This window comes from Neovison vison, chromosome 12, assembly GCF_020171115.1.
Source record: "Neovison vison isolate M4711 chromosome 12, ASM_NN_V1, whole genome shotgun sequence".
Taxonomy (NCBI): Eukaryota; Metazoa; Chordata; class Mammalia; order Carnivora; family Mustelidae; genus Neogale; species Neogale vison.
The window spans coordinates 14734769-14752427 of NC_058102.1; the positions used below are offsets into that span (position 1 = coordinate 14734769).

The 17659-nt window shown below is 46.8% G+C and overlaps 1 protein-coding gene across 4 annotated transcripts in view; it reads right to left on the reverse strand.

The window, feature by feature from the left end:
* The window catches only part of BTBD11 (BTB domain containing 11), a 290646-nt gene that overhangs the window by 23685 nt on the left and 249302 nt on the right, over window positions 1-17659 (reverse strand). For 3 of the 4 annotated variants that reach the window (XM_044227574.1, XM_044227573.1, XM_044227572.1), the window contains 3 exons: window positions 17235-17455; window positions 15610-15788; window positions 592-697 (listed from right to left, as the gene is read on the reverse strand). In XM_044227574.1, the coding sequence (XP_044083509.1) occupies window positions 592-697; window positions 15610-15788; window positions 17235-17455 (506 nt within the window). The remainder of the gene's footprint in view (window positions 1-591; window positions 698-15609; window positions 15789-17234; window positions 17456-17659) is intronic. The other variant, XM_044227575.1, reaches the window with a different exon arrangement.

Here is a 17659-nt window from a genome sequence, read left to right on the forward strand (position 1 = left end):
CCAGTCCCATGCCATGTCCAAGCAGAACAAACAGGGATTACTGCTACTCGGATGGGATCTCAGAGTGATCCATCTCCTCAGCTCGAGTGCATTCCGTGTGTGTGTGTGTGTGTGTGTGTGTGTGTGTGTGTGTGTGTGTGGCAGCCCTTGTTTCCTCTCCTCCTCGGTCCGTGCAGAGGGACTCCATTAGAGGAACACTGCTGGCCTGTCACTGTCCCCTGCTTGTTCCTCCTCAGGGAGGAAGGGGACTTCTTAGAGGAGAGAGTGAGGACAGGGGTGGGGGAGAGCTGCCCGCACAGCTCAGCCTCCCTTCAGAATGGGGAAACCACCTGTGCAGGAAGTGCACGGGCCCTGGGTCTGTCTGTCTGTCTGTCTGTCTGTGGGACGAAGTCCTTCAGTTAGAGGGACGAGGTATTGGCCAGTCTCCTTGTCCACATTTCCAAGGTGTAGTCTCCAGCTATCCTGTGATCACTGGTACCACGATCTCTACCTGCCTGACTCCTGTATCCATCCTCCGTGCCCTCCAGCACCGCTTAAGATTCTCTAGGAGACTTTGCTACCTTTGTGGGCTCCAGCCACAATGCCACTCACCCAGGCGCGAGGTCTGCTTGCGCTTGATCTCCGTGAGCTTGGGGATGGGGTAGGGCCCGTAGCAGTGGGTGAAGATGACACACAGCTGCTGGCTGATGACCTCGTTCTGCAGCAAAGAAAGAAAAGTTCACGCTGCTGGGCCCTGCACGGCCTCATCCAAGCTGTCAGCAGGAATGCCTGCCTCCCAGGTGAGAGGGGCCCGAAACTTCTGGCAGGTTCTAAGGCCCCCCCACCTCCCCTTCGCCCCCTCCACCAGGCCTCACACACTCAGTGTGTTTCGCAAGCCCTGCATTTGCTTGCTGTGTTGGACTGTTGTCTGTTTCTGGTCTGTTCACTGGCGAGAGCTTAATTTGTAATTAAATCCTTCTCCCTCGCTCCAATCAGTTACCACCCATCGGAAAGCAAGTTTCACAGCTTGCAGAGTGGAAAATAAGTTTTTACCCCAAATACACCTTGATCCATACTCTGTAATGCTAGAAGCAGTGAATTATCCTTAAAGCAGCAGCAGGAAGCCCTTGTGATCCCATGACTGCTCTCCGATACCCAGACACAAATGCTCCTGAGTCAGCTTTCTTAGGAATGTGATTTTGGTGCTGAGGCATATCCGGATCCAGGAATGCTCAGCTGAATCACTTGCTCCAAATAAAGGGGGGAAACAAGTCCTGCGGTACAGAGCGACAGCTGCCTCTGATCGCCCAGGGACAAAGGAGCCCGTTTCTCATTGCCCCGTGTCCTTTGTGCTTTTGCCTCTCCCCGCTGGGCCCCGCTGCTGATCATTAATCTGCCTTCATCTGCAGGTGCGTGGGAGGGAAGCCACGAATCACGGCATCTGATGCTTTTTACTGGGTGAAGGGGGTTGAAACCAGGGGCTGAAAATGGGGGTGAGGTAGAAAGGCATTTACAATATATTATGGAAAGTAGGTTACAACACAGTGAGTACCGTGTATTTTTGGAAATAAAACCCTCTACACATATATACTCAGATTGATGGGTACAGAAAACATCTGGAAGAGTAGGGTTGCCCCCTTTGGGTGGGCTCACAATGTTTTCTCTTTTCAGTTGTATCTGCATTTTCTACGACCATGCACAATAAATATTATTTTTGGTTTTTTTTAAAAAGATGGGTTTGGGGCAACTGATGACGTCCGTGGTTTGAGATATTCTTGAACCTGTTTCATCGTGCTCCCGAAGCAGGATGCAGCTCGACACATGAAAAGAGAATCGACCGTTTGATTAAAGACACCACGATGCCGGGGGCGTGATCCACACAGGTGCCTACAGGGATGCAATCAATATTGGACAAAGGAATTCTGCTTTCAAAGATGACGTCTTAGGACCAAAAGGTGTTAAACGCTCCTCTCGACATCCACAAAGCGATCGCCAGTCTCATGGCTTCCTGTGGTTTCTCAAAGTGTGGTCCCTGGACCAGCAGCATCAGCATTGCCTGGAGTCGTTGGAAATGCAAATTCTCTGGTCCCATTCCAGACCTTCTGACTGAGAAATACTGGGGGCAGGGCCCAGCAATCTTGATTTGAACAAGTGTCCTGGTGATTCTGGGGCTCTCTTGGGTTTGGCCTGAGTTACAGCTGTACCTTTGCTTCCCCTGGTCTTAAGCCTGTGCCTCAAGATGGGTTCCAGAGACCACCAGCAGCGAAGAGGCCTGGGAGTCTGTCAGAAAGGCAGATGAGCACCCCGGGCCCACTGAGTCAGGATCCATGATACCGAGCTCTGCCCATAATTCCCAGGCATACTGAGGTTTGAGAACTGCCGTGCACTGGGCACAACTATGGCCCCCCGGAGACCGTAGTCCCTGAATCCCTGGCACTGAGAATACCGTGAGATAGCATTCCTGCAAATATGTTCCATTACAGGGCAAAAGGGGCCCCATGAGGGTAATTAAGGTTACTAACTAAGGTTTCAATTGACCTTAAAGGAAGTTATTCTGGATTATCCGGGCAGGCCCACTGCAATCACAAGGAGCCCTTTAAAAAAATTTTTTTTAAAAGATTTTATTTATTTATTTGACAGAGAGAAATCACAAGTAGATGGAGAGGCAGGCAGAGAAAGAGAGAGAGAGAGAAGCAGGCTCCCTGCTGAGCAGAGAGCCCGATGCAGGACTTGATCCTAGGACCCTGAGATCATGACCTGAGCCAAAGGCAGTGGCTTAACCCACTGAGCCACCCAGGCACCCCACAAGGAGCCCTTAAAATTAGAGGCAGAAGAGGATTCAGAAGGGATGGGGGAGAAGAGGAAGTCAAGGGATTTGAAGCCTCAGAAGGACCTGAAGTGCTGTCACTGGTTTCCAGATGGAAGGGACCCCATGGCAAGCTTGAGTGGGGGAGTGTGGGCAACAACTCTGCAAGAGAAATGGGACCCCCAGTGGCAGGCAGCAAGGAAGCAGGGCCTTAGTCTTACAACCGCCAGGAAGTCAATTCTACCCAAACCTAAATGAGCTTGCTGGTGCATTCTTCCTTGCAGCTTCTGGAAAGGAACACAGCCCTGTGGACATCTTGACTTCAGGTCTCCGTGAGACCCTAAGCAGGGAGGGCAGCGAGATACTGTGTCTGGTTTCTCTGGAAACCACAGAAAAACAAGCAAGTGTCTAACCACCTCGGGTAATGGAATGAAGGAAGATGTACTTCCTGGACTTGGTGGCCTGTGGCAGAGGCCTGAGCAGCCGGTGTTCTTTGGTGGCTCATTGGCTGATTGATTGGTGGTGGTGGTCTAACTTCAGTGTGTGTTGTGTCATCCGAGAAAGTAAAGGTAAGGGCTGGCCATGTCTGGTCCAAGGGGACAAGCCTCAGATAGGGACAAGTTACCTGGGAGGAGCACCTGTGCCCACTCCTAGGGGAGGGCTGCACACAGGGACTCCATTCCAAGGAGAACAGGTGGGAAAAGGGGAAAAGAGTCAAGTCTACAGATGAGAAACTTGACAGGTGCCAACCTCAGCCAGGTGATCCAGGTCAATGTTGGCAGTGAACACTCAGGTTGAGAGTGTGTGCCCTTAATGTGGTGGGAATGGCACTTGACCTCTATAGTCCTCCGCTCTAAACCCACAACCCCAGTCTAACAGCAAGAAAAACATCCCCTCTTCCAGGAGAGGGCATCCTTTATGGTATATTTGATTAGGACTCCTCAAAATTTGTCAAGGTCACCAAAAAACGAGTCTGAGAAGTGGTCTTGGCCAAGAGGAGTAATGTGGTGTTCTGGATGGGATCCTGGAGCAGGAGAAGACGTTAGACAAACACTAAGGAAATAGGAATAAAGTATGGAATAATGTCTCAATGTTGGCTCATTCATTAAAACAAATGTACCACGCCACTGTAAGATGTTAATAATAAGGGAATGTGGGTGAGGGGTTGTGTGGGGACCCCTGTGCTATCTTTTCAATTTTTCTGTAAAGCTAAAGCCATTCTAAAAAATGAAGTCTATTATTGGCGAAATAAAGCCCCCTACCCCCTGAGGAAATAGGATAATTATGATGAAAATATTAGAAGTTCAGGAGAAAGGGAAAGAGGAAGAGACAAGGGTCAATGTGGACACTGGCCATTCCCTGGGCTTTAGTCACGTATCCCCTAAGAATATGAATGAGAATTCATATGAATGAGAATTCACATTCTCATGAATGTGAACATCATGCCATGTGCTAAGCAATGTAGCCATTCACGCAGTAATTCTTTCTTCGACTATTGACTTGGCATCTGCTAAGCGCTGAACACCATGTGAAGGTTGATGGTGATGCTCCCAAGGTCAGGACCCAAAATGCTGCCTTTCTCAAGGCTTTCAGGCCACCTCTCTTTCAGACACCAGCCCCCCGCAAGAGAAAACTCCCCACTCTATTCTTGACTTCCTCTGGGTTTGTTGAGGTGTCTGCTCTGTGCCCTTTCCTGTACCTTTCCTCCAGGTAGAGGGGTTGTTGGTCTCATTCCCTCTAGTTTCCCAGCACCCAAACGAATCACAACCCTAGGAGGGCTCCTCCGAGCAGGAAGGGGTGCTGTAATTAGTATCAGTTAATAGCTTCAGTGGGGAGAGACCCGCTGAGTTAGATGGTCAGTTTGGGGTATCTGTTGGGTTTGGTTAACTCTGGCCTCCAACTGGAAGGCAGTAGAACGGAGGTGTGGGTAGGTGGGGTATGTGTGCTGGGAAGATACTTATACTCTCCTCTGAGTTGTACATTTAAAAGAAGTACTTTTAGGTGAAGGCGTGGGCTGGATGGGTGGACGTCTGGCTGAGCTGAGTACATGGCACCTGGTTAGCGGTGGCTACTGGTATGCTGCTAGGTACCAGCCATTCAGGTCTCTCATGGAAAATTCTGGGTCTGCACATGGTGTGAACCTGGGACTTGAGGACTCAGAACCATGTGGCTCCATAGAATGAAAGGGGAGTGAAGTGAAGTTCTTAATGTCACGGTTGGTAGGCAATGCCTGAGAGGGGCACCTGTGAATTTGGGGATGACATCTTTCCTCTCTTAGACCCTCACTTCTCTCCTAAGAAGACACCAAAACATTTTCTTTTCTTCAGAAAGGAATGCTGGGATTGATTCCCAAGTACCTTTTTTAGGGGAATTAGGCAGAAGTCCTACACAGTGGTAAAAACATGGGGCAGTGGGGCCAGATGGGGCTGGGGGGGCTGGGTCCCAATTCTGGCTCTTTGTTCACTAGCTCTGTGACCTTAGGAAAGTTACTCAGCTTTTCCGGGTCTTGGCGTCCTCTTCCAAAGTGGATTAAAAATATCTGCTTGCTGAGGTTGGTAGGAGAACTAAAAAGGATCAGATCACAGCGTACCATTAGACTGAACCAAAGGAAAGTGCCGAGATTTGACCATTTTTGTAACCCCTCAAATGAACATCAATTTCCTACAATTCAAACCAATCTCTCTTTTTCTAGATTCTAAAATGTCATACAATTAATGGTAGCTTTTAGGGAGAGAAAAAAAAAAAAACCCTCACTGCATTAAATACACACATCCGTTTTCAAAGACCCATTTCAAATTGTGAAATGCTAAAAGGTGAAAAAAGCCACATCTCAAAATCAGGAGATGCTGGAAATACTGTTACTTTCAGGGGGACAATGGCAGTGAGTTCTCTGCCTCAGTCCATTGTCAACAGTGGTTTGTCCCTAGATGGGCCCTCCCTTGTGGGATGTGCTGGGCTGACCTGTAAGCAATGGGCCTCTCTCTGCTTGAACACACCTGGAAAAAGTATGGGAAGGGCACCAAAGAGATGGGAGGGGCACCGGAGTTCCCTGAGGTCAGCCAGAGTCCCATGTCTGTCACTGGAATTGTGTACAAAATGAAATAGAACACACAATAAAGTGCTTTTAAATAGTCACCTGTGTATTTTGATATGTCCCCTCTATTCACGGCAAGTGATGCAGACTTTCTGTTTATGGTAGTACTTTAACATTTCCTTTCTAAATGCATTTGACAGATGATAAGTTGATGTAAAGGAAAATATCAAACAAATAATAACCCGTGACAGTATCTTTTAGTAATAAAAGAGAAATCAGACATTCTCAGATGAAGGAAAACTTAGAGAATGTATCACCAGGAGAATTCCCCTAGAAGAATGGCTAAAGAAATTTCCTTAAATTGAAAGGAAGGGATAAAACAGTAAGCTTGGAACCTCAGGAAGGAAGAAAGAACATGGTAAACAAGAATATGGGTAAGCGGGGCGCCTGGGTGGCTCAGTGGGTTAAAGCCTCTGCCTTCGGCTCAGGTCATGATCCCAGGGTCCTGGGATCGGGTCCCACATCGGGCTCTCTGCTCGGCGGAGAGCCTGCTTCCTCCTCTCTCTCTGTCTGCCTTTCTGCCTACTTGTGATCTCTGTCAAATAAATAAATAAAATATTAAAAAAAAAAGAATTTGGGTAAGCATAATAGGCCTTCTTTCTCCTCTTGAGTTTCCTAATTACATTTGATGGTTGGTACAAAGATTGTAACACTGTCTGATGTGGCTCTAAATGCGGGTAGAGGAAATATTTAAAGACGATTATGTCATAAGTGGGGGAGGGTAAATGGGCATAAAGGGAGGCAAGGTTCTTTATTTCACGTGAACTAGTAAAAAGATGGTACCAGTAGAATGTGCTGTTACATATATATAATGGAATACTGCAAGCAACCACTAGAAAAGTGATATGAAACTATACAAAAGCTATCAAAAAAATTACAGACAAATAAAAATGGAATTCAAAAATATGTTCAAGTAGCCCATGGGAAGGCAGGTTAAAGAAAACCTAAGGCAGAGAAACCAAACAGAAAACAAAAAATAAGATGGCAGATGTAAGCCCTAAAATATCAAAAAATATAAATGGTCTAAATATACCAATTAAAAGACAGAGATTGGCAGAATGGATGAAGAGCTCAACTATATGTTGTTTACAGGAAATCACTTTTTAAAAAAATTTTTGTTTTTTATGAACATATAATGTATTTTTAGCCCCAGGGGAAGAAATCACTTTAAATATAATGAAAAAGGTAGGTTGAAAGTAAGAGGGTAAAAAAAAAATTATGCAAACCTTAATCAAAGAGAAGCAGGAGTGGCTATATTAATATCAGATAAAGTGAATTTCAGAGCAAAGAAAATGAACAGAAGCAGGGAGGAGCATTATTTAATGATAAAAGGGTTAATTCACCAAGAAGATATTGCAGTCCTAAATGTGTAGGCGCCCAACAACAGAGCTTATATGTGTCTTCTATGTGATTCTGAGAGAACTGATAGGAGAAACAGACAAATCCACAATTATAGTTGGAGACTTCAACACCGCTATCTGAACTGATAGCACAGGGAGAGAATCTGTAGGCTACGAAGACTCAACATCACCATCAACCAACAGAATTTTCCTGATGCTTATAGATCACTCCACTTGACCATAACAGAAAACAGTGTTTTCAAGTGTCGATGGAAGATATCATGATAGACCATACGTAGGGCCATAAAGCCAAACTCAAAAACTTAAAATGATCAAGTAATACAGAAGGTACTCTCTGACCCCAGTGGAGTCAAACTAGAAATCAATAACAGATAGTAAGAAAATCTCCAAACATTTGGTAACTAAACAACACATGGCTAAATAATCCGTAAGTCAAAAAAAAAAAAAAAAAAAAAAAAAAAAAAAAAAAAAAAGAAGTTGTTCCAGGGGGAAATAAAAAAATAACACTGAACTGAATGAAAAATGAAAATAACATCAAAATTTACGGTACACAGCCAGAGCAGTGTGGAGAAGGATATACACAGCATAAAATGCATATATAAGAGAAAAAGTCTCAAATCAGTAATCTAAGTTCCTATTCAAGGACCTGGAAAAAGAAAAGCAAAATAAACCCAAAGCAAGCAAATAATAAAGGTAAGAGCAACAATCGATGGAGGTTAAATATAAAAATAGTAGAGAAAATAATGAAACACAGAGTGAATTCTTAGAAAAGACTGTCAAAGGAAAAAAAAAAGAACACATATTAACAAAATCAGGAATGAAATAAGGGCTAGCACAACAGACTACAGACATCATAAGATAAGAAGGGGGATTACAACGAACAACTCTACCCACATAAATCTGTCAACGCAGATGAAATGAACCAATTCCTCCCCAAAAAAGTACCCTAATGCATCCAATATTAAATAGATCGCCTGAATAGCTGTATAGCTATTAAAGAAATTGAATTCATAGTTGAAAAAAACTCTCCCCCAAAGAAATCTTCAGGGTCAGATTGAAAAAGAAGAAATACAACTATCTTTATTTGCAGATGACATGATTATCTAAGTAGAAAATCCCAGTAGATCTACAAAAAATTCCTAGAATTAACGAATCCAGCAAGGTTGGAGAATACGAGGTAAACGTAGAGAAATCAATTGTATTTCTTTGTCCTAGAAATGAACACATGTACAAAAAATAAAAATATATACAATTGCTCAAAAAAGGGAGAAATACGTTTAGATAAATCTAACAAAACATGACTTGTGTGCTGCAAACTCCACAGTATTGATGAAAGAGATCAAAGATGATTGGGACGCCTGGGTGACTCAGTTAAGTGGTGACTCTTGATAGCGGCTCAAGTCATGGTCTCAGGGTCATGAGATGGAGCATTGCGCTGGGTTCCCCACTCAGCAGGGAGTCTGCTTTAGGATTCTGCCTCATCCTCTGCCCCTCTCCCTGCTCTCCCCCGCTCTCTCTCAAATAAATAAATAAATCTCAAAAATCAAAGACAATCTAAGTACATGAAGAAATACAATTCATACACTGAAAGATTTAATATAGCAAAGAGGTCAATTCTCACTGTATTGACCTAGAGGTTGAACGCAACGCCCATCCAAATTTCCGCAGGATATGGTTGTCGTTTGATACAGTAAGTTTATTTTAAAATTTATATGGAGGGGCGCCTGGCTGGCTCAGTCAACGGAACATGTGACTTTTTATCTTCAGGTCGTGAATTCTGGACCCACACATCGAGGGTAGAGTTTAATTGAAAAACAAACAAACAAACAAACAAACCCAAAATTGATATGGAAAGCCAAAGAACATGGCTAACATCATTTTTAACAAGAAGAATAAAAATATTTTAAAACAAGAAGAAGAAAATGGAAAGAGTAAGTCTACCTAACTTCCAGATTTATTTTACAGATAGACTAATCAAGATGGTATGGTTAATGGTGGAGGGACAGACACAGATCAGTAGAGCAGAGTGGAGACCCCAGAAAGAGACCCACATGAATATGCCCAACTTGCTTTTGACAAACGTGCAAAAGTTATTCAATAAAGGAGAGACAGCCTGTCCAACAAGGGAAGCTAAGATACCATCCCTAGGCAAACCAACAAAAACACACAAAAACCAAAAACCTTGATGGAAGTCCCACACCTCATACAAAAATGAATGCAAAGCGACTCAGTAGAAAACATAAAACTAAAATTTCTAGGAAAAAATATGAGGAAATATTCATGATTTAGGGCAAGGCAAGGAGTTCTATTACTTGATGTCCAAAGTGAAATCTCCATTAAAAAAAACACCGATCCATTAGATTTCCTCAAAATTAAAAGCTTTTGCTCTGTGAAAGACCCTGTCAAAAGGATTAAAAAAAAAAAAAAGCTACTGAATAGGAGAAAATAGGTGCAGATCTCACTCAAAATCAACAGCTAAAAAGCAGACAACTTAATTAGAACACAGGCAAAGACACAAAGAGACATTTCACAGAAGAGGATGTACAGATGGCAAATAAGCACATGAAAATATGTTCAACACCGCGAGCCATTTAGGGAAATGGAAATTAAAACCACGAGATGTCACTTGCACATCTATCAGAATGGCGGAAATAAAAAAAGAGCAGTAATGGCAACCTGCGAGGATGTAGAGAAATGGGCTCATTCCTACTTTGCTGGTGGGAATGTCAAATGGTACAGCCACTCTCCAAAACAGTTCAGCACTTTCTTTAAAAATGCATCACACCGGGGGGCGCCTGGGTGGCTCAGTGGGTTAAAGCCTCTGCCTTCGGCTCAGGTCATGATCCCGGGGTCCTGGGATGGAGCCCCGCATCAGGCTCTCTGCTCAGCAGGGGGCCTGCTACCCCACCCCCACCCCCCCACGGCCCATCTGCCTCTCTGCTTGTGATCTCTGTCTGTCAAGTAAATAAATAAAATCTTTAAAAACAAAACAAAACAAAACAAACAAAAAAACCCAAATCACACAGCTAGAGCCATACAACCCAGTGATCACACTCCTGGACGTTTATCCCAGAGAGAGGAAGACATACATTTGGATGAAACCTTGTGTACGAATGTTTAGAACAGCTATATTTGTAACAGCTTGAAACTGGAAACAATTCAACTGTCCTTGATCTTTGGTGGGTGAGTGGGCACAGAAACCGTGGTATGTCTGTGCTACGGGGTACTGCTCAGCAGTGACAAGAAACAAACTATGAATACATCTAACAACCCAAAGAATCTTCCGAGAATTGTGTTGAGTGAGAAAATCTCATTCTAAAAAGTCCTATACCATATGATTCCACCGAAATTACATTCTTCTTCTTCTTCTTTTTTTTTTTGAAAAGATTTAATTATTTATTTGAGAGAGAGAGAAAGAGAGTGCACGACCAGGAGGTGCAGCGGGAGAAGGAAAGAGAATCTCAAGCAAATTCCAGGCTGAGCGTGGATCCCGATGTGGGGCTCAGTCTCATGACGCTGAGATTATGACCTAAGTCAACACCAAGAGTCGGATGCTTCACTGACCGCGCCACCCCAGCGCCTCCGCAATTACATCCTTGAAATAAAATTAGAGAAATGGAGACCAGATTAGATGTTGCCAAGGGGTAAGAATGGGGTGGCGGCTGAAGGGAAATGGGTTTGGCTGAGAGTACAACATGAGGGAATCCTGCAAGGGATGGAAATTCTCTGCGTGTTGGCTGTATCACATCAATATCATGGTTGTGGTTTTTTTTTTTTTTTTTTTTTATCATAGTCTAGTAAGATATTGCCAGTAGGGGAAACTGAGCAAAGGATATATAGTATAAAAATTGCATGTGAATCTATAATCTCAAAATCAAAAGTTTAAAAAACTAAGATGTTTCAATTAAAAATTGAGAAAAAATAAAACCGTGTACAGATCACAAGTAAAAACCCCCCCACAGATAAGGTCTTGTCTCTAAAACCTCCAGCGGTGATCTAGTCATCGCGTGTGGAGGGACACCACACTTTTCACCATGGAGAATGACTGTGCAAGCTGATTTTTTTCCTCTGATTCTCATTTGTCTCCTTGCCTCAGTCACCTTGCTCTTTTTCCTGTCACCTCAACACACCAAGCACGTTTCTGTTAAGAGCCTCAGCTCCCCACTTGGAATGCTTTTGGCCCCCAGACCTCTGCACAGCTGGAGCTTTTTCCTCACTTCAGTGGTTGTTCAAATGCTACGTTCTCAGGGAGACCTTCCTTACGCCTTGTCTACATTATGCCTTGCCTGACGACTCCCCCCTGCAGACACTGTATCACTGTTTTTTTTTTTCTAGTGTGTATCAAGCTCTCACTCTCTTTTGCTGACCCATCTCCTTGCTTACCAGGTGTCTGCCCCTTCCCTGGACAGTGCAAGCTCCAGGAGGAGAAAGAATGTGTCTGTCCCATCACCACTGCAGCATAGTCAGACCTGGTGACTGTGGAATGAATCAATGCCCTGGGGGCTCCAGGAGGAGAAAGAATGTGTCTGTCCCATCACCACTGCAGCATAGTCAGACCTGGTGACTATGGAATGAATCAGTGCCCTGGGGAGTTACGTGTGGGAGAAATGGACCAGGAACTTTCTTTAAACAGATGTATATTAAGAAATGGCTATATTGTTCTGTTCCTGGAAAATCTAGAGATGCTGAATTCCTTTGAAGGTAAAATTTAGAAGAGGGAGAAAAAAAAAAACCCAACATACACACACCTGCAACCAGATTTCAAGTAACGTATGAATGAGCGCAAGGCAAAGATGGGAAGGCATATGCTTTACTTTATAGGACAGCTGGATTTCTGTGAGCTGACCAGAAAGAGAATTTATTTCTGGGATTTCTATCTCCTTATCCACTATTTCTTATCCATCTGATCAAACCAGATACCTGTCCACACAGAACAACAGACGTGATGTGAACAGGACTCCTTTAACGAAGGAGAAGGAACAATGCCGGCCGGTTGTGTGATGTGTGGCTACCATCATCCTCCAATAGGTCGCAGGGGAGGGCAAGCTTTGTAGAGCTATCTCAACTCTTTTTCTGCCCCCGTCTTTCTCCAGTCTTCTTTTGACCGTAAGGATATCACTCATGTTCTGGGAATGCTTGGCCTCACACCATAGCCATGGGAAATCGATCACCTCTTTCCTCCTACTGCCAATATACATAATGTGTAATACCCCACTTCACCAGTAGGGGTTGCCACTGAACCCCTACAAGAGCAAACCCAACTCTTCCTGAGGGCGCCATCCTTCCCAAGAGGGCTGCTCCTGACAATTTGTTGCTCCTGCCTCATCCCTGGGTCCCTCCACCCTTGAAGATCACTATGGCTGATGGGGAGCAGCCTCTAGTCCACATCTCCTGGCAAAGGCTCCTCCCTTCTTCCCCACAGCCCCGCCCCAGCCATCGGCTGTCCTTTAGGGGGTAGTAGCTGAGTGGGGCATAAGGGGTCTGCTAGGGTGTAGTAATGTTCTCTTTCTTGGGTTAGGTGCTGACCACACAGGTCTATTTCACTAACATGAAAACTCGTTAGGATCGATAGTGGCGATCTGAGCACTTTTCTGTATGTATGTCACACTCCAAAACTCCAGCTTACTTGAACTTACTTTAAAAACCTATGGATTAGGTTTACTTAATATACAGGATGCCTCAGTAATTTCTGGAATTCCTATTATAGCCTAAAAATGGAACAAACAAAGACCAAGAAACCAAAAACAAGTTAGAACCTCTAACTCTGGGGCGCCTAGGGGGCTCAGTCGTTAAGCATCTGCCTTTGGGTCAGGTCATGATCCTGGGGTCCTGAGCCCCACATCAGCTCCCTCCTTGGTGGGAAGCCTGCTTCTCCCTCTCCTACTCCCCCTGCTTGTGTTCCCTCTCTTGCTGTGTCTCTCTCTGTGAAATTAAAAAAAAAAACAACTCAGGAAAAAGAAAACAAAACAAATAAAAAAAAAAAACAAACCTCTAACCCTGGGAACAGATTTAGGAATGTTTTCCACTGAAGTGGCTTCTTAGGTAATTGCTAAGGTGAAAGTGCACTTCATTCATTCATTCATTCATTCAAAGTTGGAGGGCTGAAGAGTGATGGGCAGGGAGGGTTTGGTTTTGAATGCTTCCATCCGGTTTTGCTCTCTGTGGAATCACTGTGGCTTGTTATGCAAGGGCTGGCACTCCCGCTCCCACTTTGGGTCCTGGTGGGGCTTCCATTAGGTGCAAATCCAGGCCAGAGGGGGCCCTGAGACTCCGGACTGAGGCTAGGCTGCTGATGAGAATATCTCATGAGAGGGGCTCTGGACCCCAGGCCAGGTGCTCCGCAGCGGCTCGAAGAGCAGACAGGTCGCGTTGCTGCCACTCTGCTGCTGAGCCAACCCTGCCATCCTGAGAAAGGAGCTCTCTGTGTCCCTCTCACTCTTTGGACGGCCTGTTGGCCCAGCCTGGCAAGGGGAACCCATGCTGCCCTTTAGGTTCAGAGGCCCATTCCTCCTGAGACTTCAGGGGCCTCACTGTCTTAGAGGGAACCTCAGAGTTCTAGAGGAGCAAAGGGGTAACAGGCTGGTGCTAGAGCCAGGCTGCCTGGGTTCAAGCCCAGCTCTGCCACTTAACTGTGTGACCTTGGGCAAGTGATCACCTGCTCTGTGCCTCAGTTACCCACCTGTTAAATGCAAATAAGAACATTACCTCCTTCCAAGGTTGTTTGTGAAGATTGAGTTAAACCTTATAATATACTTACATAGTCTACAGTAAATATAATATATAGATTTTTCTACAGTAAGTATACATCATTTACTATAAATAAAACATTTATAAATATATATAATCTTCTATAGTAAATATAAAATATATATATTAGCTTAAAAAAATCCTCATTTGTGTCTTGAGACAGTTCATTATAAAAGGGTTCCAAGGTCAAAAGAGTTTGGGAAACATCCGATTGCCTTTGTGAATTAGAGTATTCGAGGCTCTGCAGGAGAGAAATTGGAGAAACCCAATGTTAGCCTGCAGAAAGAGCTCACGGCCTAGAGTCTAGCCTGTTCTCAGGTCAGTATTTGCGGCTGGTTGGTACGTGCGCTGCAGTGGGGTGTTAATATTCTGAGGGGGTGGTTTCTACAGAGCTCCCTCTGGGAAACCGTGCCGCATCCTCTGGTGAGGCCGTCTTTATGGCAGAGTCACTTGCAAAGCCCGCACTAAGTTGCAGGGACAGTTTGAAGGGCGCTGACTCTTGTTATTTTCACAACCACCCTAAGAGGTTAATATAATTATTATTATTTAATAATGATAATAATTATTATTAATTATGATTAATATATTATTATAATACATTATTATCAGGGAGGGACACGGAGGCAGCTGGAAGTTAAGTAACTTGAGTGGGGCCACAAGGCTGGGAAGTGGCATAGCGAGGCTTGAATCCCCGTAGTCTGGCTCCAGAGTCCACGCTCGAAACCGCTGTGCTATATAGGCCCTTGGGGCCCGCTCAGAAGCTCCAGGGTGTGTGGAAACTAACAAACTCTTCAGACTGTCTCAGGCAGACTGGCCACGCCTGGTGCTTCCGTGGCCTCGGTGGTGGGGCAGCGGTCACAGTCTCCCACTGCGCTTGGCTCTCCACCCCAGTGGATGGCTGGGGAATGGGCCCATCTCTGCTGTCTGTCCTCAAAGCTCTCCAGTGACACACAGTAAACCCACAGGCCTGCTGGCTAGGACCAGACATCTATGTGGTAGTGCCAAACAAGTGACCCCAAAGACCTTTTTAAGAATTGATCTCCTAATGGCCTAAGGGCTGGACTGATGTTTTAATGGGGTTGCAGCATTTCCCTGTTGCAGGAATTAGGAGGCCCCTGAGGAAGGGGTGACACTCATCCGACCCTCTGTACCCAAATAGCTTTCTCCAGGGCCTGGCTTTGCAGGATTCTCGGCAGGATCCGTATCCCGTTGACCCAAGGAGCTGTACCATTTCCTTCTTCCCGTTGAATTCCCATCTGCCCGTCCAGGCCTGCTCATGTCTCTTCACCTCCGTTGACACCTTCCCTGACCGACTCACACCTCTCAGAGCCCGTGCCACCCACTGTACACTGTTTCATAAACTCAGACGGCCTTGGGCCACATGCGAAAGCACCCAGCTTTCCTGTTAATTCCCTGAGATAGAAGGTATCTCTCTACTCTGTCCTGTGTGCCCAAACGATGGCACAAGTAGCTGGAGCAGCTGGGTGCTTGAGCCACCAGTGGCCAGGACCACGGGATTCCTACCCAAAGGGCAGGACCAGGCCAAGGGACTGGCGAGGTCGTGAACCTCCCGCCTGGTTCTCTGCCACCGACGGACCGCAAGAGCGTTAATCTCCTCCTACCTTGCTCGCTTTCAAGATCTCAAACATCAGGGGCAGGCCTTGGGTAACGAGCTCCTCCGTGTACTCTTCCTCCTGAATGGTCTTGAACTCCTTCAGCAGGCACTGGATGAGAGGCCTGCGGTGCTGCTGGAAGGCGATCCGCAAAGACTCCAGCCACGTGTGCAGCGTCCACGGGACCCCTGGGAGGGGAAGGGGAGGGCACGGAGGGGAGGAGAGGGCAAGACAGAAAACAACCACAACAGAAGGTGTGTTTTTATCTGCAAGCGGGCCTTTCCCCAGGACAGCACCAAATGACGAGACCAAGACAAGAGCCGGACGTGGGGTGAACAGCGCCAGTGTTGCTTTTTTCCCTGAAGACTTGTGGATGTTGAAATTGAAGCTCATAATTCAGGTCCCTTAGCTCTGGGTGTCCAGCTGCGCACGCCGTCCACGGTATTAGGAGCTGCATTCTACCAGATCTTACCGGCATGTAGAACACAGACGTGTCATGTGCTGCTTACACCTTCTCCCTGCTTCTGGGTCCTGACTCCGTCTACCTCTACCCCTTCTGCCTTCTGGGGGGCGGGGGAACGGAGGCTCAGGGAGGGAGGGTCTTGCCCAGGAGCTGGTGACAGAGCTCAGAGCTGGTGACACTTATCGGTGGACTTGACCCTCTACTGCTCCCTCCAGGACAGACATGGGATGTCAGAGAGAGACCCTGGGGGATACCCCTGCCTGCTGCCACTCTACACGAGAAACAGCTTTGCCATCTGTGGGTGCTTCATCAGGCCTCCCTCCTGGAGCGGAAACTGCTCGGGCAGCTGTGGGGCACCGAGGAAGAGCGCGTCTCCCTACTGCTTCCCAAGAGCGGGCCATTCGGAGTCCAGAGTGTCATTGTCCTGCTAAAGAGGCTCACGGGGCAGTGGCATCCGTGTCCCATGTACTAAACAGTCACTCTAAGGGAGAGGCCCACGTCCAGAATGGCGGCGGGGGGGTGGGGGGGCTTTCCTCAGGCCCTCTGCCCCCCTCTACCTGCCGTACTGGTTCTGTTGAAGGCCCACGCTGGGCCCAGATGGGGAGGGCAGGGCTGGCCCGGTCCCTGGACACACGGAGGGGCTGGATCCGAGCTAGCTCACTCAGGAGGAGCCACCCCTGCCTTGCTTTCCCCCAGGGCGGCTTTGCACCCGGAGCTCAGGCCTTCCTGGCCGGTCTCCTGGCCCCTGCTTCATGGACCTGGTTCTCTAAGGCAGTGATTCACCAACCACTGGGAACCACCTGGGATGATTGTTAAACATAAAGATTTCCGGCCTTTATCCATCCAGACCCTCGACAGCAGAGCCTCTGGGTGTAGGGCCTGGCAATCTGTATTCGGACAAGCTCCCAGGTGATTCCGATTCCTCAGTTCTCAGGGTCCGGAGTTTGGGAATCATGAGAAAATGACCTGGGGTTGGATGAGCCTTTGGGGATCGTGTGGGTGTTTTAGCCTGGCTGTGCTCCAACCAGCACATGAGAAGCTCCCTGGCCCCGTGGTGTGTGTGTGTGTGTGTGTGTGTGTGTGTGTGTGCGCATGGGTGTGTGTGTGTGTGTCAGTGAGCTAGGGCCGGGCAGGGGTGCCGTGGCCAGCGGCGGAGGGCGCCCAGACTGACCTATGCTCCTGATATCAATTGTGACATCCACGTAGCCATGCTCAGCGCTGTGATACATGGCCTCCCTTAGGGCTCTCAGTTTGGCCTTGCTGTTGCGGCTGGCGCACAGGGGAGGCGGGGCTGTCTCCGCCAGGTCAGTCCCCTCGGCCAGAATCTCCTCCAGGGACAGGATATCACTCTTCTCCTTTTCTGGCTGAGCGAGCAGTTTGCGGAACACATTCCTGTCAATCATAAACCCAGAGAGGAAGACACTCAGAGATGGTAGGGCTTTGCCGGGGCAGGGACGGGGTGTGGGATGCGGGGACCACTCATGGGAGACCATGGAATGATGGGAACGACTCTGGAGTGGGGGGTGGGGGGTGGTTTCAGAGGCCCTGACCACGGGTGCTTATGTTTTAAGGATGAAGGAGACAGTGGGGCATGAC